This window comes from Homalodisca vitripennis, unplaced genomic scaffold (genome assembly GCF_021130785.1).
Source record: "Homalodisca vitripennis isolate AUS2020 unplaced genomic scaffold, UT_GWSS_2.1 ScUCBcl_2;HRSCAF=254, whole genome shotgun sequence".
Lineage (NCBI taxonomy): Eukaryota > Metazoa > Arthropoda > Insecta > Hemiptera > Cicadellidae > Homalodisca > Homalodisca vitripennis.
In genome coordinates this window covers 128,564-149,504 of record NW_025776200.1, presented here as the reverse complement: position 1 = coordinate 149,504, position 20,941 = coordinate 128,564, and the positions used below count along the sequence as shown (strand labels likewise).

Genomic DNA, 20,941 nt, shown 5'->3' with positions numbered 1-20,941 from the left:
GCGTACAATGCGGTAAGGAAGACCACAATGAAAAGACATGCAACATAGAACCCTTCTGCGTTAACTGCAAAGGAAAACACTCCGCAGCCTCAAGAAATTGTAAGATATACCTAGAAGAAAAGGAGGTAATAAAGATTGCCACAGTTAACAAGCTGTCATTCGTGGATGCTCGCAAAGAGTATAGAAGACGAACATTTCAACTGCCGAAGAAAGATTTGTCTTACGCAAAAGCTGCTGCCTCGACAACCCGAGATACTCCTTCCTGTTCTCATTGTTCTTCCTTGGAAGCGATGGTTGAAGCCCTGACACAACAAATGGCAAATGTCATTAGTTTTACTCTCGGCTAACTTCAATCCAATCCCCCAAGTACAACAGAAGCTACTTCCAGCGAAGACATCTGACGATCCTCGTCTACAGAGCACTAGAGCAAAATTCCTAAAAAACACCAAACGTAAAAAACTAATGTATCCGAGAAACTAAAGCCTCAACAGCAAACGCCAGCTGAAAGAAAAGCGCTCAATGACAAACTAAAAACAGAGTATTAAAAGTAAGATTGACAACCGCTCCCAAGGGATCACCAAACACTTCCAACACATTCCCGTTTTTTCATCCCAATCAAGTGTTATGGAGGAGGACGAGATTGTGGATGAACAAACCTTAGAAACAGAATTCAAGACAGTCACAGGTAAATTTAAAAATCCACAATTCACAAAAACCAGAAATAAAATAAACTTTTTTTTTAAATAACAAATAAATGTTTTCAATACTCCAATGGAACATAAACGGATTAAAATCACGCGTTGAAGAATTAAAAACATCTTCTTCAGGAGTCAAAGCCAAGTGTAGTCTGCATCCAGGAAACTAAAACTTCACTGGGCAAATCATTTTTCCTTGAAGGGTTTTCGATATTTATCGTTACGATAACCTCCACAACCTTTATGCATGTGGGGGTACAGCTATCTTCGTAGATGCAACAATTGGCGCAAAAGAAGTGAACTTAAACACTTCCCTGCAAGCTTCATGTATCTCCATTTCGGTTCCTTTTAAAATAAATATTGTTCTGTATATTTTTCCACCTCCACCATTCGTTCTCGACAGACAAGAGCTATCAGACCTGATTAATCAGTTGCCCCCGTCCATTTTCTCATGATTGGTGATTTCAACGCTCAATCACCATTTCTGGGGATCTAATACCTGTTCCTCAAGAGGCAACTTGGTTGTCAGAATCTGCGACGAAGCCAACTTGGTTGTATTAAATAACGGCTCCCCTACATATTTATGCCCTCGAAACTGGATCTTGGTCTGTCATCGATTTATCGAATTTGCAGCCCGGGTCTTGCACATAGAATAGACTGGCAGCTAATCACGGATTTACATGGAAGCGACCATGTTCCAATCCTGATTAGCTTTCCGGATATGGTGATACAAAGAAACAGGAGACCGAAAATGGATTATTAAAAAAAGCCGATTGGAATAAATTTAAACGAAACCATAATAACCCCAGAAATAAATATTCCATTGGATATTATTGAAACCGCAGTCACTAACATAAATAATTCTATAATTGCAAGCAGCTCAGGGACAGTAATACCTATATCTTCTAGTACACCGAAGCGGAACTTTGTTCCTTGGTGGACAGAAGAATGTAGTAAAGCTCTTCGAGACAGAAGAAAAGCCCTAAGAAAAATTTAAAATCAGCCAACTCAAGAAAACCTAGAGTTATACCGACAAAAGAGAGCTAAAGCCCGCCAGATTTTTAGGATTTCGCAGAGACAGTCGTGGCAAGCTTTCACAAATTCCATAACAAGGACTACGGCTTCTTCAGTAGTATGGAGGAAGCTTCGCTCGGTTTGTGGAAAACCCCCCTCCCAACCTATCCTAGAAACTTAAGGTTGGGAATAATATCATTTCCAATCCTCAAGAGGTAGCAAACCAGTTGTCAATTACCATATCTGAAGTATCAAAGACTACATCATACTGTCCTGAGTTTCAAAGATTTAAACATACCATTGAAACGGTACAAATAAAAATTATAATTTAAATACAAATAGCCCCCTTAACCTGTTATTTTCTTTAGAAGAGCTGAACTCCGCGATTACTTGTTCCAAAAACTCCTCCCCAGGACCAGACGATATCCATTATGCCATGCTGAAAAATCTTCCAATCTCTTTGCAAAAAAAGCTCTTTTAACTCTGTGCAATCGGATGTTTCAGGAGCGTTCCTTTCCCTCGACATGGCGTAGATCTCATATTATTCCCCTTTTAAAACCTGGAAAGAATAGGAAAGATCCCACCAGTGTTATCGGCCGGTGTCGCTCACCAGTTTGTCTATGCAAAATTTATGGAACGCATGGTGAATCGTAGGCTGGTATGGTTTTTGGAACAAAACCGCCTTCTCGCAAACCAGCAGTGCGGGTTTCGCCGAGGACGGTCAACGACGGATCTGTTGGTCTCATTGGAGACTACTATCTTAGATGCCTTTCTTGAGCGAAAACAGGTAATTAGCAGTCTTCTTTGATCTTCGAAAAGCCTACGACACCGCGTGGCGAAGGGGAATTGTAAACACCTTGATGTCATGGGGAGTCGGTGGAAACATCTTATGCTTCATAAATTAACTTTATGAGCGACCGAACTTTTCAGGTAAGGTTGGGCACAACTTTGTCCAACCCAATAATGCTGGAGAATGGGGTGCCTCAGGTAGTGTGCTCAGCTGTACACTTTTTGCCATTTCTATAAATAGCATCGTGAGCTGTATTACTAATCCTGCTCGATGCTCTCTTTTTGTTGACGACTTTGCTGTGTACGTCGCCGCAAAAGAGACATGCTACTGCGGAACGAATCTTACAGATTTGCGATACGTCGGCTTGAAGACTGGAGTCGACAAACAGGATTTTCCTTTTCAACTGATAAGACCCAGTGCATATTGTTTTCTAGGCAGAGGAATGCTAACCGAGCCTTTTCCTTACAATTAACGGTACCCGTATATCAGTAACTCGTACCATAAAGTTTTTGGGCATTACTTTGGACAGCAGACTTACCTGGGTTCCTCATTTGAAAGAATTGAAAGCTAAATGTCTACGGCGACTGGAACTTGCTCAGAGTGCTTACAGGACAAGGTGGGGCGCGGACAGAACATGTATGCTACGCTTTTATAAAGCTTTTGTTCGTTCGTGCCCTCGATTACGGGTGTCAGGTGTACTCCTCGGCACGTCCCAACACTATTAAAATGCTGGACACAATCCATCACTCTGCTATCAGACTGACTACCGGTGCATTCCGCTCCAGTCCGGTGATAAGTTTGCTGGCTGAGTGCGGAGAGCCGCCGTTGTCGCAAAGACGCGATCTGTTGCTAGCCAACTTTTGGTATTCTCTGAAAATCCAGACCTTTTTCAGCCCAGCTTACGACTTAGTATTTGAAAATGCGTTAACGCATAGGTATAAGTTGAAACCTAACGCTTCAGCCCCTTTCGGTATAAGAGTAGGAAACATAATAGTACGTCTCGGCATCGACGTTTTCGAGGTGCGACAAAGCCACGATTGCGACGTACCCCCGTGGTCTTTGAATACACCACCTTTTGTAAACTCGCTAGTACACAATAAGAAAACAAGATACATCCGCAAACATAATACACCAATTATTTCGTGAAGAGCTAAACACCATGTGACGTAAGTATATACGGATGGATCTAAAACTGGGACTGGCACTAGTTGCGCCTTTGTGACTGCCAGATCTGAGTTCAAATTTTGCCTCCCCCCTGCGTCCTCTGTCTATACTGCCGAGCTGACGGCCATTGAGAAGGCACTAAACATCGTGTGCCCTAGGACAGGGAGGCTGGTGGTATGTACCGACTCACTGAGCAGCATAGAAGCACTAAAGGACTTGTATCCGAAACACGTTTCATTCTGTGCAATATAAAAAACTCCCTACATGATCTAATAAGAAGAAATGTTCAAGTGATTTTTATGTGGGTACCAAGTCATGTTGGAATACCTGGCAATGAAATGGCCGACAGAGCTGCAAGGGAAGCGATAGAATTGGCGCCTTACACCCAACAACTAATATTGCCAGATGTGAAATCACACATCAAAAGACTCTTAAGAAATGAGTGGCAAAGGTCGTGGACAGAAATCAACGATAACAAACTACGGACATAAAAGGGTCAGTTCTACCTTGGACGTCCTCAAACCGTACCAGCCGCAGGGAGGAGGTAGTGTTATGCCGTCTTCGGATCGGACACACCCTTCTATCCCACGGCTTTCTTATGAACCGCGGGGATCCTCCTTTGTGCCCCGTGTGTAATGTTAATCTAACCGTAAAGCATGTCCTGATCGAGTTGTAATCACTATTCCCGACAGAGGCGCGATTATCGTCTCCCTACTACTCTTGCCGAATTGGCTAGGGGACAGTAATGAAGTTCTAGTTAAGCTCTTCGGATTCCTGGAGAGTACCTCATTGCTGGCCAGTGGTTTGAAGGGCTGTGAAGTACCTGAAAAAAAAAGAGCTTCCATCAGAGTAACCGGACTGGGTGGGCCCTTTACAGCTCACTCAGATCTATTGTTAACTAGTTTTAAGTGTTATAATATAATAGATATTTATATGTGTATATTTGTTATGTTCTTAATAGTTTTAAGAAAACTGTTCTGTATTATGTATAGTACGCCCAGTTAGTTATTATTAATATTTCTTTTGTTTTTAGTGCTAGTTTCTTGTTTTGACACTACCAAACTATGAGTAGGTGTCATATCTTGTTATCGGGCAATGATAACCCAAGTGTTTTTTGCCCTTAAAAAAAAAAAAAAAAAAAAAAAAAATTCCAGATGTAATGTCACCTTTACCTACGTATATTTTGAACTTGCAAGTATAGCCATCAGGAGAACAAAGCTTGTATATTTTTACACCATATTTGTGCGATTTGTCCGGCAAGTACTGCCGGAAATTAAGCCTGCCTCTCCACGGGACCATGCTCTCATGTATAACTACAGTTTCACCTGGAATCCTGACAGCTTTGAATCTATCATTTAACATGACCAGCAGTTTTTGTAGCTTTTTCATCCTGGGTTCTTCGCCTACTGCTTCTTCATTATTATGAAAATGAAGACTTCGAAGAAGCATTTCAAACCGCTCTCTCTTCATAGCCTGCTTTATAAAGTCATTTTTAAACATGGTGTGATTTCATCAGTATAACTTTATTTGAGGCAAAGGGCACATCCCCATCACAATCAAAATCCCTAGAAATTGTTTTATTTCTCCACTAGTACAGTCAATCCACTGCCTCATAAAAGACCTCTGTTTGGGGATATTGTTTGAAATATCTTGCCGGGCAAATCGGTTTGTTTCTTCTACGACGAGGTTAATAATATCGTCTGGTAAAAACTGCTCTAATACTGTTACAGGATTTGATATGTCAAAATCATACACTAACCCTTCATTGTCAGTATAGGGAAATTGTCTGACAGTACTCTTTATGTCATCCCACTCATTACCATCGTCATCATTACCGGTAGAGTAGAGTGGGGCAAAAGCTTGCACTTAAAGTTTGACGGCAGCCTGTGACGAGTAAAATTATTAAAAAAAACAAAATTTTGCATACAGTAACGGTAAGATGTTAACTATTGGATGACATGTTTTTATAAAAATATTCTAATAAAAACCTGCTAAAAAATGAAAATCTAAAAAAAAGTTAAAATGCGAACTTTTGCCCCGCTAGTGGGGCAAAAGTCCGCTTTAGGTGGGGCAAAAGTACGCATTTTTAATTTTGAAAATTTGTGTATTGATTACAAACTCAAAGTTAATTTTAGGTTCAAATACAAAATGGAGAAGTTTAAAAAACAAAATTAATACTTAAATTTTAAAAAATTAAACTATTTTATACTAACTATATTGGAACTTACACTTAATTACTTTTACATTACTTACTAATAATAATTAATCTGAATTTGTTGTCTTAGTAATAAATCAACACATATTATTAGTCTATACATATTAAGAAAATACAAAGGTATCTATTATTAGGTAGATATTATTTTGGATACAAAGTTACAACCTGATTACAAAAACTGTATCACAACCTCTTTAAAAGTTAGCAGTGGTCACAAATATATTGGCCTACACCTTCGTAGCTTGAACAGTCCTCATGCCACCATGATCCACATGAAAAGCACTGAACCCAGTCTTCAGTCGGAGGATCTATGTATTCTTCGTCACAAGCTGGGCACTTAATTTTTTGTGATGAGGTTGAAGGCTGCTCTAGGTCTACATTTAACGAAATGGGCTTCTTAGTTGGGACTTTAGCACGGGGTTTCCCCTTTTCTTCTTTCAACAATTTCTTTCTAGCTTTTCTTTCAACGCCTCCTTTTTTATCTCTGTGGCTTCTAGAAGCTTATTTTTAAAGGGTGAACTTGTAAATATTTCAGATTTCATTTTTTTTACTTTTTCTCTTCTGGACGCCTGTACGCTTCGGTAAAGGTGTTATCATTTGTGGGGACACCCAACGATTTTGATTTTTTTGACTGGTTTTGGGTGTAGTTTTCTTGATCGGTGTTGACTGTGTGTTGCTAGAAGTTTCTTGCTCAGCTATCTTAGGGTTAATAAGATTTTTATCACTTCTAACAAAGTTCCTTACATCATTTTCTGCGAGGACCTGATGGTCAGCATTAACTGAGCAGAAATTATCAACAACATCCTCTTCCAGGACTTCATGGGAAGCACCAGACTCATCTGCACACGCTTGGCTTGGGTTATTTTCCTCCACTGGCTGATCTGTAACACTACTTGGGAGGAAGTCTTCCTCAGAAAAAATATCTTTATTGAAAGGAAAAATGCCGCAAACCTTAAAACCAGTTAACGCTTTTCCCATAGTAGCACTCTTTTCATATGCCTCAGCAAAGATCTCTGCGACCTGGAACTGGGTAATTACTCTACCTGGATGATTCAACAGCCATCTGTCACAAGATTGGGAAAAAAATCTTTCAAAGACTTAACCCCTTGAATGCTGTGATACTCTTGCAGTACTGACACCTCACTGCGGGGTTTTTTTTGCCACTTGCAACCAAAATTAATGTTAATCATTTTATTGGCAAAAAACAATATTATACAGCACTCTGAGTACTATTTATTTAGAGGGCCAGTTCCAGAATACAATAAGGAGTAATTAGGGGGGAAAACCCGTATTTTTTATATAATGGGATGGTGGGGGGGGGAGGGGGGTTGAAGGAAACTAAAGATGGGTAGGAAATTATCTGTTTATAATTCTTTAGCAAGTGAAAAATAATACTCACAATGAAAAGAAACGTATTTATTTAGAACATTTGTTTGTATTTACACTTTGTAAAGCTCTTTGAGTTATTATTCAATAATTTTTGAGTTCGTGGAATAGTGCAAAAACACGGGCACCACACACAGCCCCAACATCGCATTCAGCGCACTGGTAGCGCGATTCGCGGCGTTTCTGTTCTCCTTGTTTTGTGTTTTTACAAACGTGACAAAATACGTTGTGCATTTTTTCTTTTTTTCCGTGGATGGTACAAGAGATGGAAAATGACGCTGTGTTAGACGCATTGGATTATCACACACAGAGGGTCGGCCACCTTTCTGTTTTGTCCGTGGTTCCAAATTATCAGCCATTATTTGGCGAACAAGCTCTAGGTGGAACTGCTGCAACGTTGGTTTTCTGCCTGTTTGACAAAGGTATATGGCATGTGCATTTAATATAGACATATCCAAAAAAAATGGAAAAAAAAAGCTTCTTATACCATCGAGTAGTTCGGCGTACACATTCTACATTGACGATCATCATGTCCGACCTGTCAACTGCTCCCATGTTTTGGTTGTAGTCATGAACAGATATGGGTTTCACAATGGCCGCTTTTGTTTTTCTGTCTAGTTTACCAGTAGATACCATCTCATCTTTGTGCTCCGATGTCAGGCATGACAACTTCTCGTTTATCAATCCACCTGACTGCTATACTTGTGCCATTATTTAGGGCTTTCCCGCTCACCTACTTCTAGCTCTTTCTGAAAACTGTGGCAATTCCCAATCTTATAGATTTTACTGTCCCACAAGCATTAGTTTTGTTTTTTGTGCAAAAAATGTAAATAAGTCGGGACTGGAATACCAGTTGTCAATAAATAAGCAGTGGCCTTTTGTTGAGATAATTTTGGAGAAAGAGTTGTCACAATTGCTCCGGAAATACCAAGATTTTCGGAATTGGAGTAGTCAGTTGTCTTTCCCAGTATAAACAATGCTATCAAGTATGTAACCCGTCTCACAATCACATAACAGGAATAATTTAATTCCAAACCTACTTCTCTTTGAGGGCATGAACATTTTGAAGCCAAGCTTGTCCTTTGAAAAGCAACAAACTTTCGTCAATGCATAGATTTCTAAATGGTTTGAAGTTGCGGGAAAATGCTGCCCTGAAAATATCAACCACTTCCTTTATTTTACTAAGTTTGCATTGAGCGGGAGGAAGTGTATTATCAGAAAAGTGCAATAAACGCAAAAATAATAAAATACCTGTCTCTAGACATGCATTTAGAGACACTATTCTTATGAAGAGGGTCACTCGACCAATTAATCTTCAATGGCTATTTTTTTGTTATGTACCTTCAACATTGTAGTAGCCAAAAATAACTTCATTTCTTTCTTCGTAATTGGGACCCACTTTTTCAATCGAGAGTGTTCTGAAGGGGGGGGATGTGGAAACAATGTACTCAAACTGTTTGTTTGTTTCCAAAACAATTTAAATCTAACAATTCGTCAGTAATAATTTTTTCAAAGCAATACAGTTCAGAACAATTTCTCTGAAAATGTGTCTGAATCCACTACCCCACTTTCCGAATTATCAAATTCAAAAAACTTGTGGAATAAAATCAGTTGATGTCCATGACATGAGTGTATTTAGTTTTTATTTATATTAACCCCTTCGTTTTTATTACTTTGGTTTTTTGATTTTACTTTAGGTTTGAACAGTTTTTTTTCTCTCTATCTTATTCTTTTTTCTATTTACATTAGAGGTAGTTTTTTTTCGTTTAGAAATTACCCTACTCGGTCCAGGTAAATTCTGTTCCTCAACGATGTCAAGATCACTAACCTCCTCTAATAATAGTGTATTACAATCAAGATCCAAGTCGGATTTCAGATTCACTTACCGATAATTGTTGGCTGGTATAAAGGGTCAGTATCAACAAACGTCATCATCCTCTGATAAATCACTCAAATCCAATCCTATTTCAGAACTCGGCATTTCTAAAAATCTTCTAATCTCATACTCGCCTTCGTTATCCATAGACATAATGGTAGTCTAATTATCCAACAACAACAAAAATTATGTCCAGTAGTAATAACTATACTAGTAATTATATTTATATAAATAAACACTATATAAATAAAAACACCTCAATAAGTCCGAAAAACACATAAAAAGCACAAGACAAGACCACTTCTGTGACTGACATTTTGACAAAACTTATTCAGAAACAGAAATGCACGTGGTTTTGTGGTAGTTGAAATATAATATATCAGGTAGCAGCACCAATCAACAAGAGAATAGTGTCCAGATAGTTCATATTGAGGCCGCTAGATGGTGTGGGCCCCTTTGTTCAGTAGTAGTGGACTACAACAAAGGAGATACATCGTGTTCCGTACATTTACGGGCGTAGCAGTGAGGGCTCCGCGGACGAAAACGTATATGTACGTTTACAGCAGTCAAGGGGTTAAAGAAGCTCCTGTCAAGAGGTTGCATCCTATGGCTACTATGTGGTGGTAGAGAGAGAAGATGGATACTGTGCTGCCTACAAAATTCAATACTTTCAATACTGATATGCGATCCATGATTATCCAGGACTAATAGAGCTGGATTTGTTTCATTTGATGCAACATGATTCTGGAAGTGTTTCAACCAAACGGTAAACAGATCGGAATTACTGTACCCAGAATCGGAACACATCATAATTGAAAATCAGGAGGAGCTCGATTCATGAGCTCTTGTTTGGCCCTTTTTCTGGCAAAGATTATGGCAGGGGGTATGTAATTTCCACTAGCACTCATTGAGCATATGACAGTGGTTAACTGACCTCTTTCTGCAGACGAAACTTTGCCGACACCTTTTTTTCCTTGAATGGAAACAACTTTGGGTTTTTTGTTGGGTACTGTACTCATTCCTGTTTCGTCCATATTGAAAATACGGGAAGCAGGAAATTTGTAGTTCATCAAGAGATTTTTAAGGTTTGAAAAAAAAAAGATCCACTTGAGGCTTGTTGAAGCCCATGATTCTAGCTATACTGGTCTTTGTTGGTGTGCGAAGGCTCAACTTGTGACCTTTTAAAAAAACTCAAACCCCAATCTTTACCTGCCTGTTTGGTTTCCTTGTTGAAGGGATGTGGTATCCCGTTGGTGTCAGCATATTCATATGCCAATCGAAGAAGGTCTTTGAAGGTGAGTCCGTAAAAACATGTGTCTAACTTCTTACAGTGCTCCGCCAATTCTTTTTCTTGTTCCTCATTGAAGACTGACACGAAGCGCCCCAGCTTACTTACTCCAAAGCCCTAAAAAAAAGCTTGTGTCATTTGGCTGTATTCGGTATCTAGTTTTATCTCGGCCTGAACATTTTTTGTAAATTAGTAAATAAATTGTAATTGTAGTTAGTAAATTAGTGGGATATCGCATGTAGATCTAATTAATATAATCAAAATTATTAACGAAATAACTACCTGTTTCAGACGTTTCCGTAAAGCTGTATCCGATACTCCAAACTCCCTCGCTATCTGCCTTATAGAGATACCAGCTTCTAACTTCTGTCGTGCTATTTGTAGCATTCCTTCAGTTATTGTTTTCCGATCAGTTTTTCTCTTTTAATTTCTGGGAAAAAAAATTGAAATTTTTAGTATTGGAGCCTAAAAATAATTAAACATAATATATTTTCAACAAATTAAAATAATTAGTTGCTTTGAGAATAAAGAAATATTTTATTCCCTTAAGAATATTAGACCTATTAGTGTTCTTTTTAAACAAGTAACTATATCACGTTGGTGGGGCAAAAGTTCGCATGCGAACATTTGCCCCACCGCGCAGTGCGAATCTTTGCCCCACATCCTGCAATTACATTATTTGCTTAGTGCTACAATCTAGCGGAGAAATTGAGAACTGTCAATAGCATCACTGCACACGTTGTTCACTGTGCTTTCAGATTATATGCGGTTTTAATTGAAAAGTAAATGTTATCAGTCTAATTAACTGTTTGCAAAAACTCGAAATATTACATCAGAAAGTATTAATTTGTAACTTACCTCATAGTTGTATTATCAAGGTATCTGGAAGTACGAAACTACGTTGACGCAGCTACTACTTTGAGACCATTACACTGATGAGCAAGTTGGCCAACTGCAACTCTCACAACACTAAAATTACCCCAGTGCGAACTTTTACCTGCCACGAACTTTTGCCCCACTCTACTCTACTTGTTTCAGTTTCGCCATTTGGCCCATCATCAGTTTCGGGCACATCGCCATGGGCGGTTTCATTATTTTGCTGATAAGGTTCTTCCAATTCTGATCTTGTATTATTTTCATAAATATTTACACCTAATTCATCACCTAAGCTTATATGTTGTGAGAAATAAAGAACTGCATTCTGAAGACTTACGTCATCTGAAGTAACAATTACGTTTTCTTCAATATTATTAATGCATGACTTACTTCATTTGCATCAAGTTCCTCATCATTACCGTCTGCATTTGAATCCAGATGGTAAGTACTACTATCTGCTCCAGATGGTAAGTATTCGCTCCCTGACACAGAAAGATCAGTAAGTTCACAAGCACTGTGGCCTTCAAGAGTATCATCGATCTCTTGTTTGTCCATTTTATTATAATTTCACTACGAAATAAAATAATTTTACTGTGGTGAATAACAAAATATTCAAAATTAACTTTATTTCCAATGTTTACATCTTTAAGAAACATACAGTTCCACATATAGTCTAAATTAAATGAATAAGCAAGCAGCATTCTTAAAGAGTGCAAATTTCCTTTTAACTATTGTGTTATATGTTGCAGAGGATGACCACAACTTGTATTTGAGGAAAAGTAATTTTCCCCTAAAATTCATTGACCTATTTAAAATGGTTTAATTTTAAATGGCTACAATATGCAATCCATTTAATTTCTCTTATAGTTTCTTTGTATACCAAAAAAAAAACAAAACTGTATATAGCAAAATAGCCGACAAGCCCTGACAAATATACTATTGGATTACTAAAATTAAATATGTCTTTTCTTTATGAGAAATTTTATAAGTTTTTGCTCAATGTCATGGTTCCTAATAATACATACTACAAACCCTATGTTCAAACGACCACCAATTTTCATATCAATATGACGATGTTGATAGCAGCAAATAAAAAATAAAATATACCGCTGTAATTAGTAAAGCAAACGCGCCATATTCATTGTCTTTCCAACGACGCCAAACACATTACTATTGGTAAATTTTTATTTCAACCTTGGCCAAGTTTTTGGGCCAAATACTCCACTATGCGCCGTGGAGATATCGCTGCAGCGAGCGGAAGTGGGCTACTGAAGTCGTCTTCAGACGCAGTGTCCTGGCGGTGCATACCGCTTGCAGGTCGCCACCCAGGAGTTGCCGAAAGGTAACGGCAGGAACCATCGGGCGGGTCGCAGAGGCGGACTCCGACGATCGGCTGAAGTGGCCATTAAGAAGGCCTTTTTAGGTGTTGGTAAACACCGCCGCGAGCTGGGCAGTGGACGCCGGCGGACTTCTCCCGGTCTCCAAAACCACGGGAAGTTGTGCAGAAGCCTCGGAGAGTGAATGGGAGGCAGCAGCAGCAGCTCCGTTGCAGGGCCTGAAGTGGCCTTTAAGAAGGCCTTTTTGGGCGATGTTGGAAAACACCACCGCGGGCTGGGCAGTGGACACCGGCGGACTGCTCCCGGTCTCGAAAACCACGGGAAGTGGTCCAGAGGTCTCGGAGAGTGACTGGGAGGCAGCAGCAGCAGCTCCGTTGCAGGGCCTGAAGTGCCTTTAGTGAGGCCGTTTTGGGCGGCGGAATCCTCATTCGCTTTCGAAGCCCCGCACGACTCCAGCAGGGACTTCAGCGGCAAGGGAAGGTAATTTCCGCCACCGGTGTCGACTGGACGAGATAGCTCTTGGTCCATATCGCAGATCAGGAGACGTCAGTTTTTCGATGTTCACTGCTCGAAGTGGAATGAGTACACTACTTAACTGTACAGGTAACAGAGTTGAAGTGAGGCGTTGCGATGCCGCGCGGCCTGCCGTAATCGGGATTCCCGAGAAAGATAAGATGACGGCGACAACAATACCGACCGGAATACCTGGAAATGCTTATTGATTGATGGAATGTTAGTTCTGTTAATCAACTACATCGTTTTATAAAAGTTCATTGAAAAAAGTAAGCGTTGCGGGAATATAACGGATCACCCTGACCTATTAATAGGCTTTCTTTTATCTAAATTCCGTGGACTGCTGCTGCTTGTACTGGCAGTAGGAAAAAATGTAGGATCCAAATCAGTATCATCAGCTTTATTTTCACTTGCCTCAAACTGTTACGCACATTATTTACCTCACTATCACTAAGAAACTGATCCTCTACGATAATATTTTGAATTGTGTTGTTACTCAACGGTGAACTACTAATCTCGCACAATTAAAAAAGTCTAAGAATAGCAGAGAACACCTAACCTCTCAAACACAGGACAGAAGCGATCACAGAGAGACAGGCAGGTACACGGATTGATACTAGCGCATTTCGCGGGTGAAACAGGCTACTATGATCAAACAGCTGTATCAAGGTCATTAGTACTACCAATTTTAAAAATGATTACAGATAGTCTTGTTTACTTCTAAAATAGTCCTAACAGTTTAAACAAACTTTTCAACTTCATAAATAACTTTTAAAAGATGTTTTCCCCGGACGGCTGATCAATCTGACGTTGGCGGTTTTTGACTAGACTTCGACGGTCCGATTAATCGGACGTTGGCGTCCCAAGGGGTAATAGAGCGCGCCGTGTAAAATGTTCCGCTGTAAATACTATTTATTTCAACAGATACGCCGCTTCATCCCCATCCCTCACCTCCTACTTTACCTAACCCCTACCAATCCTCAACACCTTCTGGAGGGGGAGCCAGTTTGCTGCGTTGTTCAGGTTTGTTTAGTTGTGGTTTGGCTTGTGGTTTTATTAGATGAGTTACCTTTTGTACGCCGTACGCCCTGCTGTGTAAGTTTTTTTGTATAAATTTGTACGCCGATCCCCCTACCTATTGTTTTCAAAATGTTTTAAATACTGTTTCTGGCCTAAAATGGTATTTTGTGTGATTTAAAGCAGTGAACTAATTTCGCCTTTTTGAGAACATTAAGCAAATTGATGGATTCTTTTGCCCTTTTTAGCTTCGTAGATGCGAACAACAACGTGGAACGTAAACTCTTGAGTACTGTACTTGATAATAAGAAGAAAGCTATTCAGGAAGAAGAAAGAGTGTATGAATGGTGGCTTTTGCTACAGTGCGTAAACATTTATTTGCAGACTGTGAAGATGCTTGTGCCAATATTGAAAATGTTCGGGAAGAGAAATTAGTACGCGAAGGATCAGACCACTTGGAAAATGATTTGGAATTTAGTGATCGTAACACGGAAGAAATGTCAGTAGAAGAAATGGGGAAATAGTGGCATAGTAAACCGGAACGTCCTAATAGGAATAGACAAAACAACAGTGTGGAATTATCATATGGACAATGCTAATTTATGTGGAAGTAAAATAAAACACACACACACACACACACACGCACAATACACCACTATAAAAACTATCTTATTATATAAAATTAAAAAAAAAATACTCATGAACATTTCTGACAAAACTAGAAATTTTGTTGTAGGATTGTTTTAGGATTGGTAAACTCTAGATGATACCATTCTAGGGACCCACTACAACAAACACTCCCTGAATCCTTTATGTCTACTTCACACTGGACACAGATAAAGAGGGCTTTATCTTTGCACGCTCATTATATGCTGAACTGAACCCGACCCATCAGCTGTGAAATATCTTCGTAGTCTATTTATATCGGCACATTTATCAAGGCAAGCTGAGGACACTTTACTAGGATTCTGTTCAACAGAAGACTCAAAAAGTATTTTTCCCACCATTTTTTCATATCTTCTGTAGACAAAAACCACTGAAGCATTTGTTCATCCTTACGTTTAGGATGTTGTATCCTAAACGAATGCCTTCATCTTCTTGATAGGCAGTCCAATTACAGTTTTTTTTTTTTTACCTTTTGGTCTTCCTCTCTTTTTCACAATAGGTAATATAGGTATTTATAGAACTGAAACATTAGCTGCAGATTCTTTATTATATGACTGTTGTACTGCAACATCACTGTTGTCAAGCTGCTCACTATTCTTGTATAAGCTATATACCGGATGTCCGAAAAAGAACTCCCTAGTTTTGGATTATTTTTATTTATTGTACAATATACAAATTACAATGACTACTACATTAAATGAAAGGTAATGAAATAATTTTTTTAACACTAGTACACCTCGATATGAGAACCATTTGTAGCCCTACAGATGTCCAAGCGATATTCGAACTCTCTCCAGGTATTAGATATTAGGTGTGACCGATGCTACTGTCCCCCAGGGGCTCATAACAGTTTATGAGTACGTGGACGGCGACCACGGGGTTACCCGAGCTGAGTATGTCATTACTTCTACTTACTTGTGGCATTCTCTTATTCTTATTCTCTTATTCTTCTTATTCTTCTTATTTCTTATTCTGGCATACCTTGGCCACCCTCTTCTACTTCTGACACTGGACATTTCCAGTAGTCTGTTCCTCTTCTTCATTCCTATATCTTCCCGTCTTGTTCGACCGTTCCAGTACATGGCCCGCTGGGAGTGCTTAAGCCGGCGCTGGTAGCCCAATCTGGCGTCGGTAAGAGCTGATGTGAGCTAGTCTCTGCCGAGGCGTAAGTCATGTACTGGTTCAGAAGCCAGCCACTTCGATGTCCTTGGTCCAGAAGTGTTCAGTAGGCAGGGGTGTCGGAGCCCCTGCTGCCACGTGCGAGTCCAAGTTGTGCGCGTATACCCAGCTTGGTAAACGATAAAAAACCGGGCCCCAGGGAACTGGGGTAGGGTTGTCCCACAAGCTACGGTTTGAGAGACGCCCGAGGCAATGCCCGTTCCCGTCAATCGGCCCGCACTACTCAACACGATGCGCTGGTATACAACTTTATGGCTACATCAAACCCCCCCGCAGGGCAAACTAGAGTTGTTAGAAAGAGACCTTTACGATCCGGACAGAAAGCGCGGTCACGCTAGCGATTCTGACGAAACGTCGACAGAAGTTGAAACCAAGCAACGGAAAACAGAAGAACCTCACAGTGAAGAACTTGACAATGCCATCCCCACACCATTATTCCTAATAATAAGCCACAAGGAAGAAGGCAAGTCTTTGAGCAAGATCAGTCCCTTCATTATAAATAAGGCCCTTGTCAACACAGCAGGACAACCAAAGTCAATCAGAAAGTTGAGAAACGGAACAATTTTGGTGGAGGCTGCGAATTGCGGTCAAGCCAAGAAGCTCCTGCAAATGCAACGTTTCTTTGACCAGGTCGAGATCAATGTCAAACCACATCCTTCTCTAAACTCCTCTAAGGGAATTGTTTTTAGCCGTGATCTCATCGATTGCAGTGAAGATGAGCTCAGAGAAGAGTTGCATTATTCGATGGTAACGGACGTGGTTAGGATATTTAGGACTGAGAACGGTCAAAAAGTTCCCACAGCTGGATTGATATTGACTTTTGCTATGCCTCAGCCCCCGTCTACTATAAAGGCCGGATACCTGTCCTTGGCAGTAAGACCTTATTTTAAAAACCCTCAGAGGTGCTTTAGGTGCCAAAGGTTTGGGCATTCTAGCAAGGTGTGCACCAATTCAGAGACTTGCTCTCGTTGCGCCACAGAGGGCCATAACGAGGAAGGCTGTAAAAACGACATCCAGTGTGTAAACTGCAAAGGGAAACACCTATCATCCTCTAGAGAATGCAAAGTATATTTAGAGGAAAAAGAAATTCTTAAGATAGTGACCCTCGATAAACTTTCCTTCAACGAGGCTCGCAGGGAGTATAGGAGAAGGGTTGCCCCTACTCCCAAAAAGGGAGTATCCTACTCTGAAGCCGCTGCTGCCCCGGTCCATCCTACCCAATGTTCATCCCTGCTCAGTTTTTGGAGGGTATGCTCCGAACTCTAACCGAGCAGGTTGCCACTCTGTGCAACAGCTTGCTGCCGTTGGAGGAGGGCATTCTTTATCGTCGCCAACAATATCTACTCAAAAGGCCCTTACAACCGGCTCAAAGCAGAATCAGCCCCAAACATATTCAGCAGTCGCATCACATTCCAAAGACAGATCGCAACAGAACATAAAACCACAGTTATCCTTGGAAGAAAAAAGACAGATTTCGTCCAAGCTCAAAGCGTCGATTCAGAAAAAGTAGACAATAGGACGAAGGTGCCGGTAAGAAATTCACCCTCATCTAAATCCTCTCTACAGTCAATTCCTGACGAAGATATGATCGATGACCCTTTGCAGTTGCAGTCGGAGTTCCAGACAGTTCAGGGAACCTTCCGCCCAACTGCAAACCATAAAAAGAAAATAATTACTTATAAATAAAAATACGATTGAATATAAAAACAAATCATGTTGCTACAATGGAATATTAACGGTTTGAGAAGTCACCTAGAAGACCTAAAGATTCCTTATAAACACGAAAAGGCCCAAAGTAATATGCCTACAAGAAACCAAATTAGCTCCACACATACATTTTAATCAAAAGGACTACAACACTTTTCGTCGCGACTACTAACCAAGCCATTGCTTGTGGAGGTGTTGCGATACTGACTGATCCCTCCTTAAAATGCCAGAGAGATAAACCTCAATACCAATCTCCAAGCAATTGCAGTAACAGTATCACTCCCTAATTACAGTAACTATATGCTCCCTGTATCTACCACCAGCCCCTCTGGTTGTGGCTCGCGATGATCTGAGTGATCTCATTGCTCAGCTTCCAGTTCCCTTTCTGATTGTAGGCGACTTCAACGCTCATCACCTTTCTTGGGGTTCCGGCCATTGCGGTCAGCGAGGTAACATGGTTGCCGGGTTGTGCGACGGATTACAACTTGTGATCCTCAACGATGGGTCGGCCACCTATATGTGCCCCAGAACTGGCGCGTGGTCTGCTATTGACTTGTCGATCTGTAGTCCCTGCCTAATCCACCAGAGTCCATTGGTCTGTCCTATCCGACCTGTCGGGAAGCGACCATGCCCCGATTTGCTGTGGCTATTGAATCCCTTACCCAGCCCGTTGACCAAGACTCCGAGATGAATAATTAACAAAGCCAATTGGGATGAATTCAAAAAGAGCATAAGTTCTCAAACCGAAAAACATTCAAAACACTGATATAAACGCAGCAACATCGTTATTCACATCATCACTGGTTTAGCGGCCGAAAAGAGCATTCCCAAAACTTCGGGAAACCAAAGAGGCACAATGTGCCGTGGTGGTCCGATGAATGCTCAAAAGCCCTAAAAGACCGAAGAAAATGTTTAAAAATATTTAATAAATTTCCGACTGAGCCAAATCTTGAGCGTTCAGGAGATCAAGAGCGAAGGCTCGACAAGTATTCAGACTGAGTCGGCGCCAATCTTGGCTAAACTTTACCGACCACATTACTCGAACTACTCCTGTGTCAGACGTTTGGAGAAAACTGCGCTCTGTGTGCAATAATCACTCCCACCCCCCATCTTAGGTTTAAAACATGGAAATGATTTTGTTACCGAGCCCAAGGCGATCGCAAATAGGTTTGCCTCCTACTTTGCGCGGGAATCTCCAAAACATCGTCCTAACGACCGCGAGTTTAAAAATTCAAAGCCATACAAGAATCGCTCCCCCTTAATCTGAATTTACACGACGACTCTCCTCTCAATCATCCTTTCACTCTCCACGAACTAAAACTCTTCACTAAAGGCCACCTCCAACTCCGCTCCAGGTCCCGATAGCATACATTATGCAATGCTGCGAAACCTACCAGCTGGTATTAAACATGATTTACTCCTTCTGTACAATAGAATATTTATAGAAAACAAATTCCCTGTGTCTTGGCGTCGATCACATGTTATCGCATTGCACAAATGGGCCAGGATAGCACTTCTCCTGGGAGCTATCGACCTATCTCACTAACGAGCAGTCTTTGCAAGACCCTCGAACGCATGGTCAATCGGAGACTCGTCTGGTTTTTTGGAGAAAAATAATCTCCTATCTCCCCACAGTGTGGCTTTCGTCAGGGGAGATCGTCTACTGACCATTTGATAACATGGAAACGGCCATACTGAATGCTTTCATCCAAAGAAGGCAAATGACTGCCTTTTTCTTTGACTTAATGAAAGCATATGACACTGCTTGGAGAAGAGGTATCATAAATACACTGGTATCCTTGGGGAATTGGAAACCACATGCTGGGCGTTCATTAACGGTTTTATGATGGATAGATCTATTCAAGTGAGGCTAGGAAAAACTCTTTCTGACCCTTTCATTCAAGAGAATGGAATTCCGCAAGGAAGCGTCCTGAGCTGTACTCTGTTCGCTATTGCCATCAATGATATCGCCTCTTGTGTCGCCCCTCCGGTACATTGTTCTCTCTGTTGACGACTTCGCCATCTTTGTTACTGCAAAAAGGCTTTCTACAACGGAGCGTGCTCTTCAGCTCACTATTAATCGCCTTGTTAAGTGGTGCGGTAGAACTGGTTTCACCTTTTCTCTGCCAAAAACGAGGTGCATGGGTGTTTCTCTAGTTTGCGCTCTGTCGATGAACCAACACTTTTTTTAAAGGGTCAGAGAATAACGCCTTGTGAAGAAATTAAATTCTTAGGCCTAACCTTCGATCGCCGCCTTACCTGGATTTCACACCTTAAAAATCTTAAGTCTAAATGCCTTAAGCGGCTAAACCTTATCAGAGCTCTGAGTGGGACGAATTGGGGGGCAGACAGGACCTGCATGCCTCAGGTTCTATAAAGCCTTTATATACGCTCCTGCTTGGACTATGGATGTCAGGTTTATGGATCAGCGAGACCTAATGCACTCAAGATGCTAGACTCAATCCACAACATCTTCTCTAAGACTGGCCACGGGAGCATTGCGATCTAGCCCTGTGATTAGTATATATGCCGAATACAGGAGAGCCTCCGCTTAGTCCATAGAAGAGTTCAACTTTCATTGAATTACGTCCACACACTCATGTCCAAACCTCAAAATCCGCCTACGACTGGGTCCTAAACAATTCACTACACGATCAGTTCATTACTAAACCGAGGCACCCTGCACCAATTGGTGTAAGAGCTATATCATACAATTCTCAGATAGGTCTAACCGATTACGAGGTCAGGGAGTTTGCATCAGTGCGATGTCCCGCCTTGGTTCCGTAACATCCACCAGAAATAATCTTGAGCCTCTCCACCTTTAAAAAACATACGACACCGGACACCATATATCATCAAGAATTCCGTCAAATCTTACAACAACTCTCTCCGTGCGATGTGATATACACAGATGGATCAAAGGATGGTCCGAGGACAGGTTGCGCTTTTGTTACTGCGGGTAGACGATACGGTTTTCCGACTCCCCAGCGACTCCTCTGTTTACAACGGCTGAACTGACAGCTATACAGAAGACCCTGAACATTACGTGGGTCTAGAACTGGTAAGTTGGTAATCTGCAGTGACTCTCTTAGTAGTCTGCAATGCAATTGGCGACATGTACTCTAAGAACATCTTGGTTCGAAGTATCTGGATCCTCACTACACAAGCTACAGTCGGAGGGAGTGGTTGTTATTTTTGTCTGGGTTCCCGGACACGTA

At 40.9% G+C, this 20,941-nt stretch overlaps 1 protein-coding gene across 1 annotated transcript; it reads left to right on the top strand.

Moving 5' to 3' along the window:
- The first annotated feature begins 16,208 nt into the window (after positions 1–16,208).
- On the top strand, positions 16,209–17,282 carry LOC124370306. The gene has a single exon (XM_046828593.1). It carries the CDS (start codon positions 16,209–16,211, stop codon positions 17,280–17,282), a length of 1,074 nt encoding a protein of 357 aa, XP_046684549.1.
- The last annotated feature ends 3,659 nt before the right edge of the window (positions 17,283–20,941 follow it).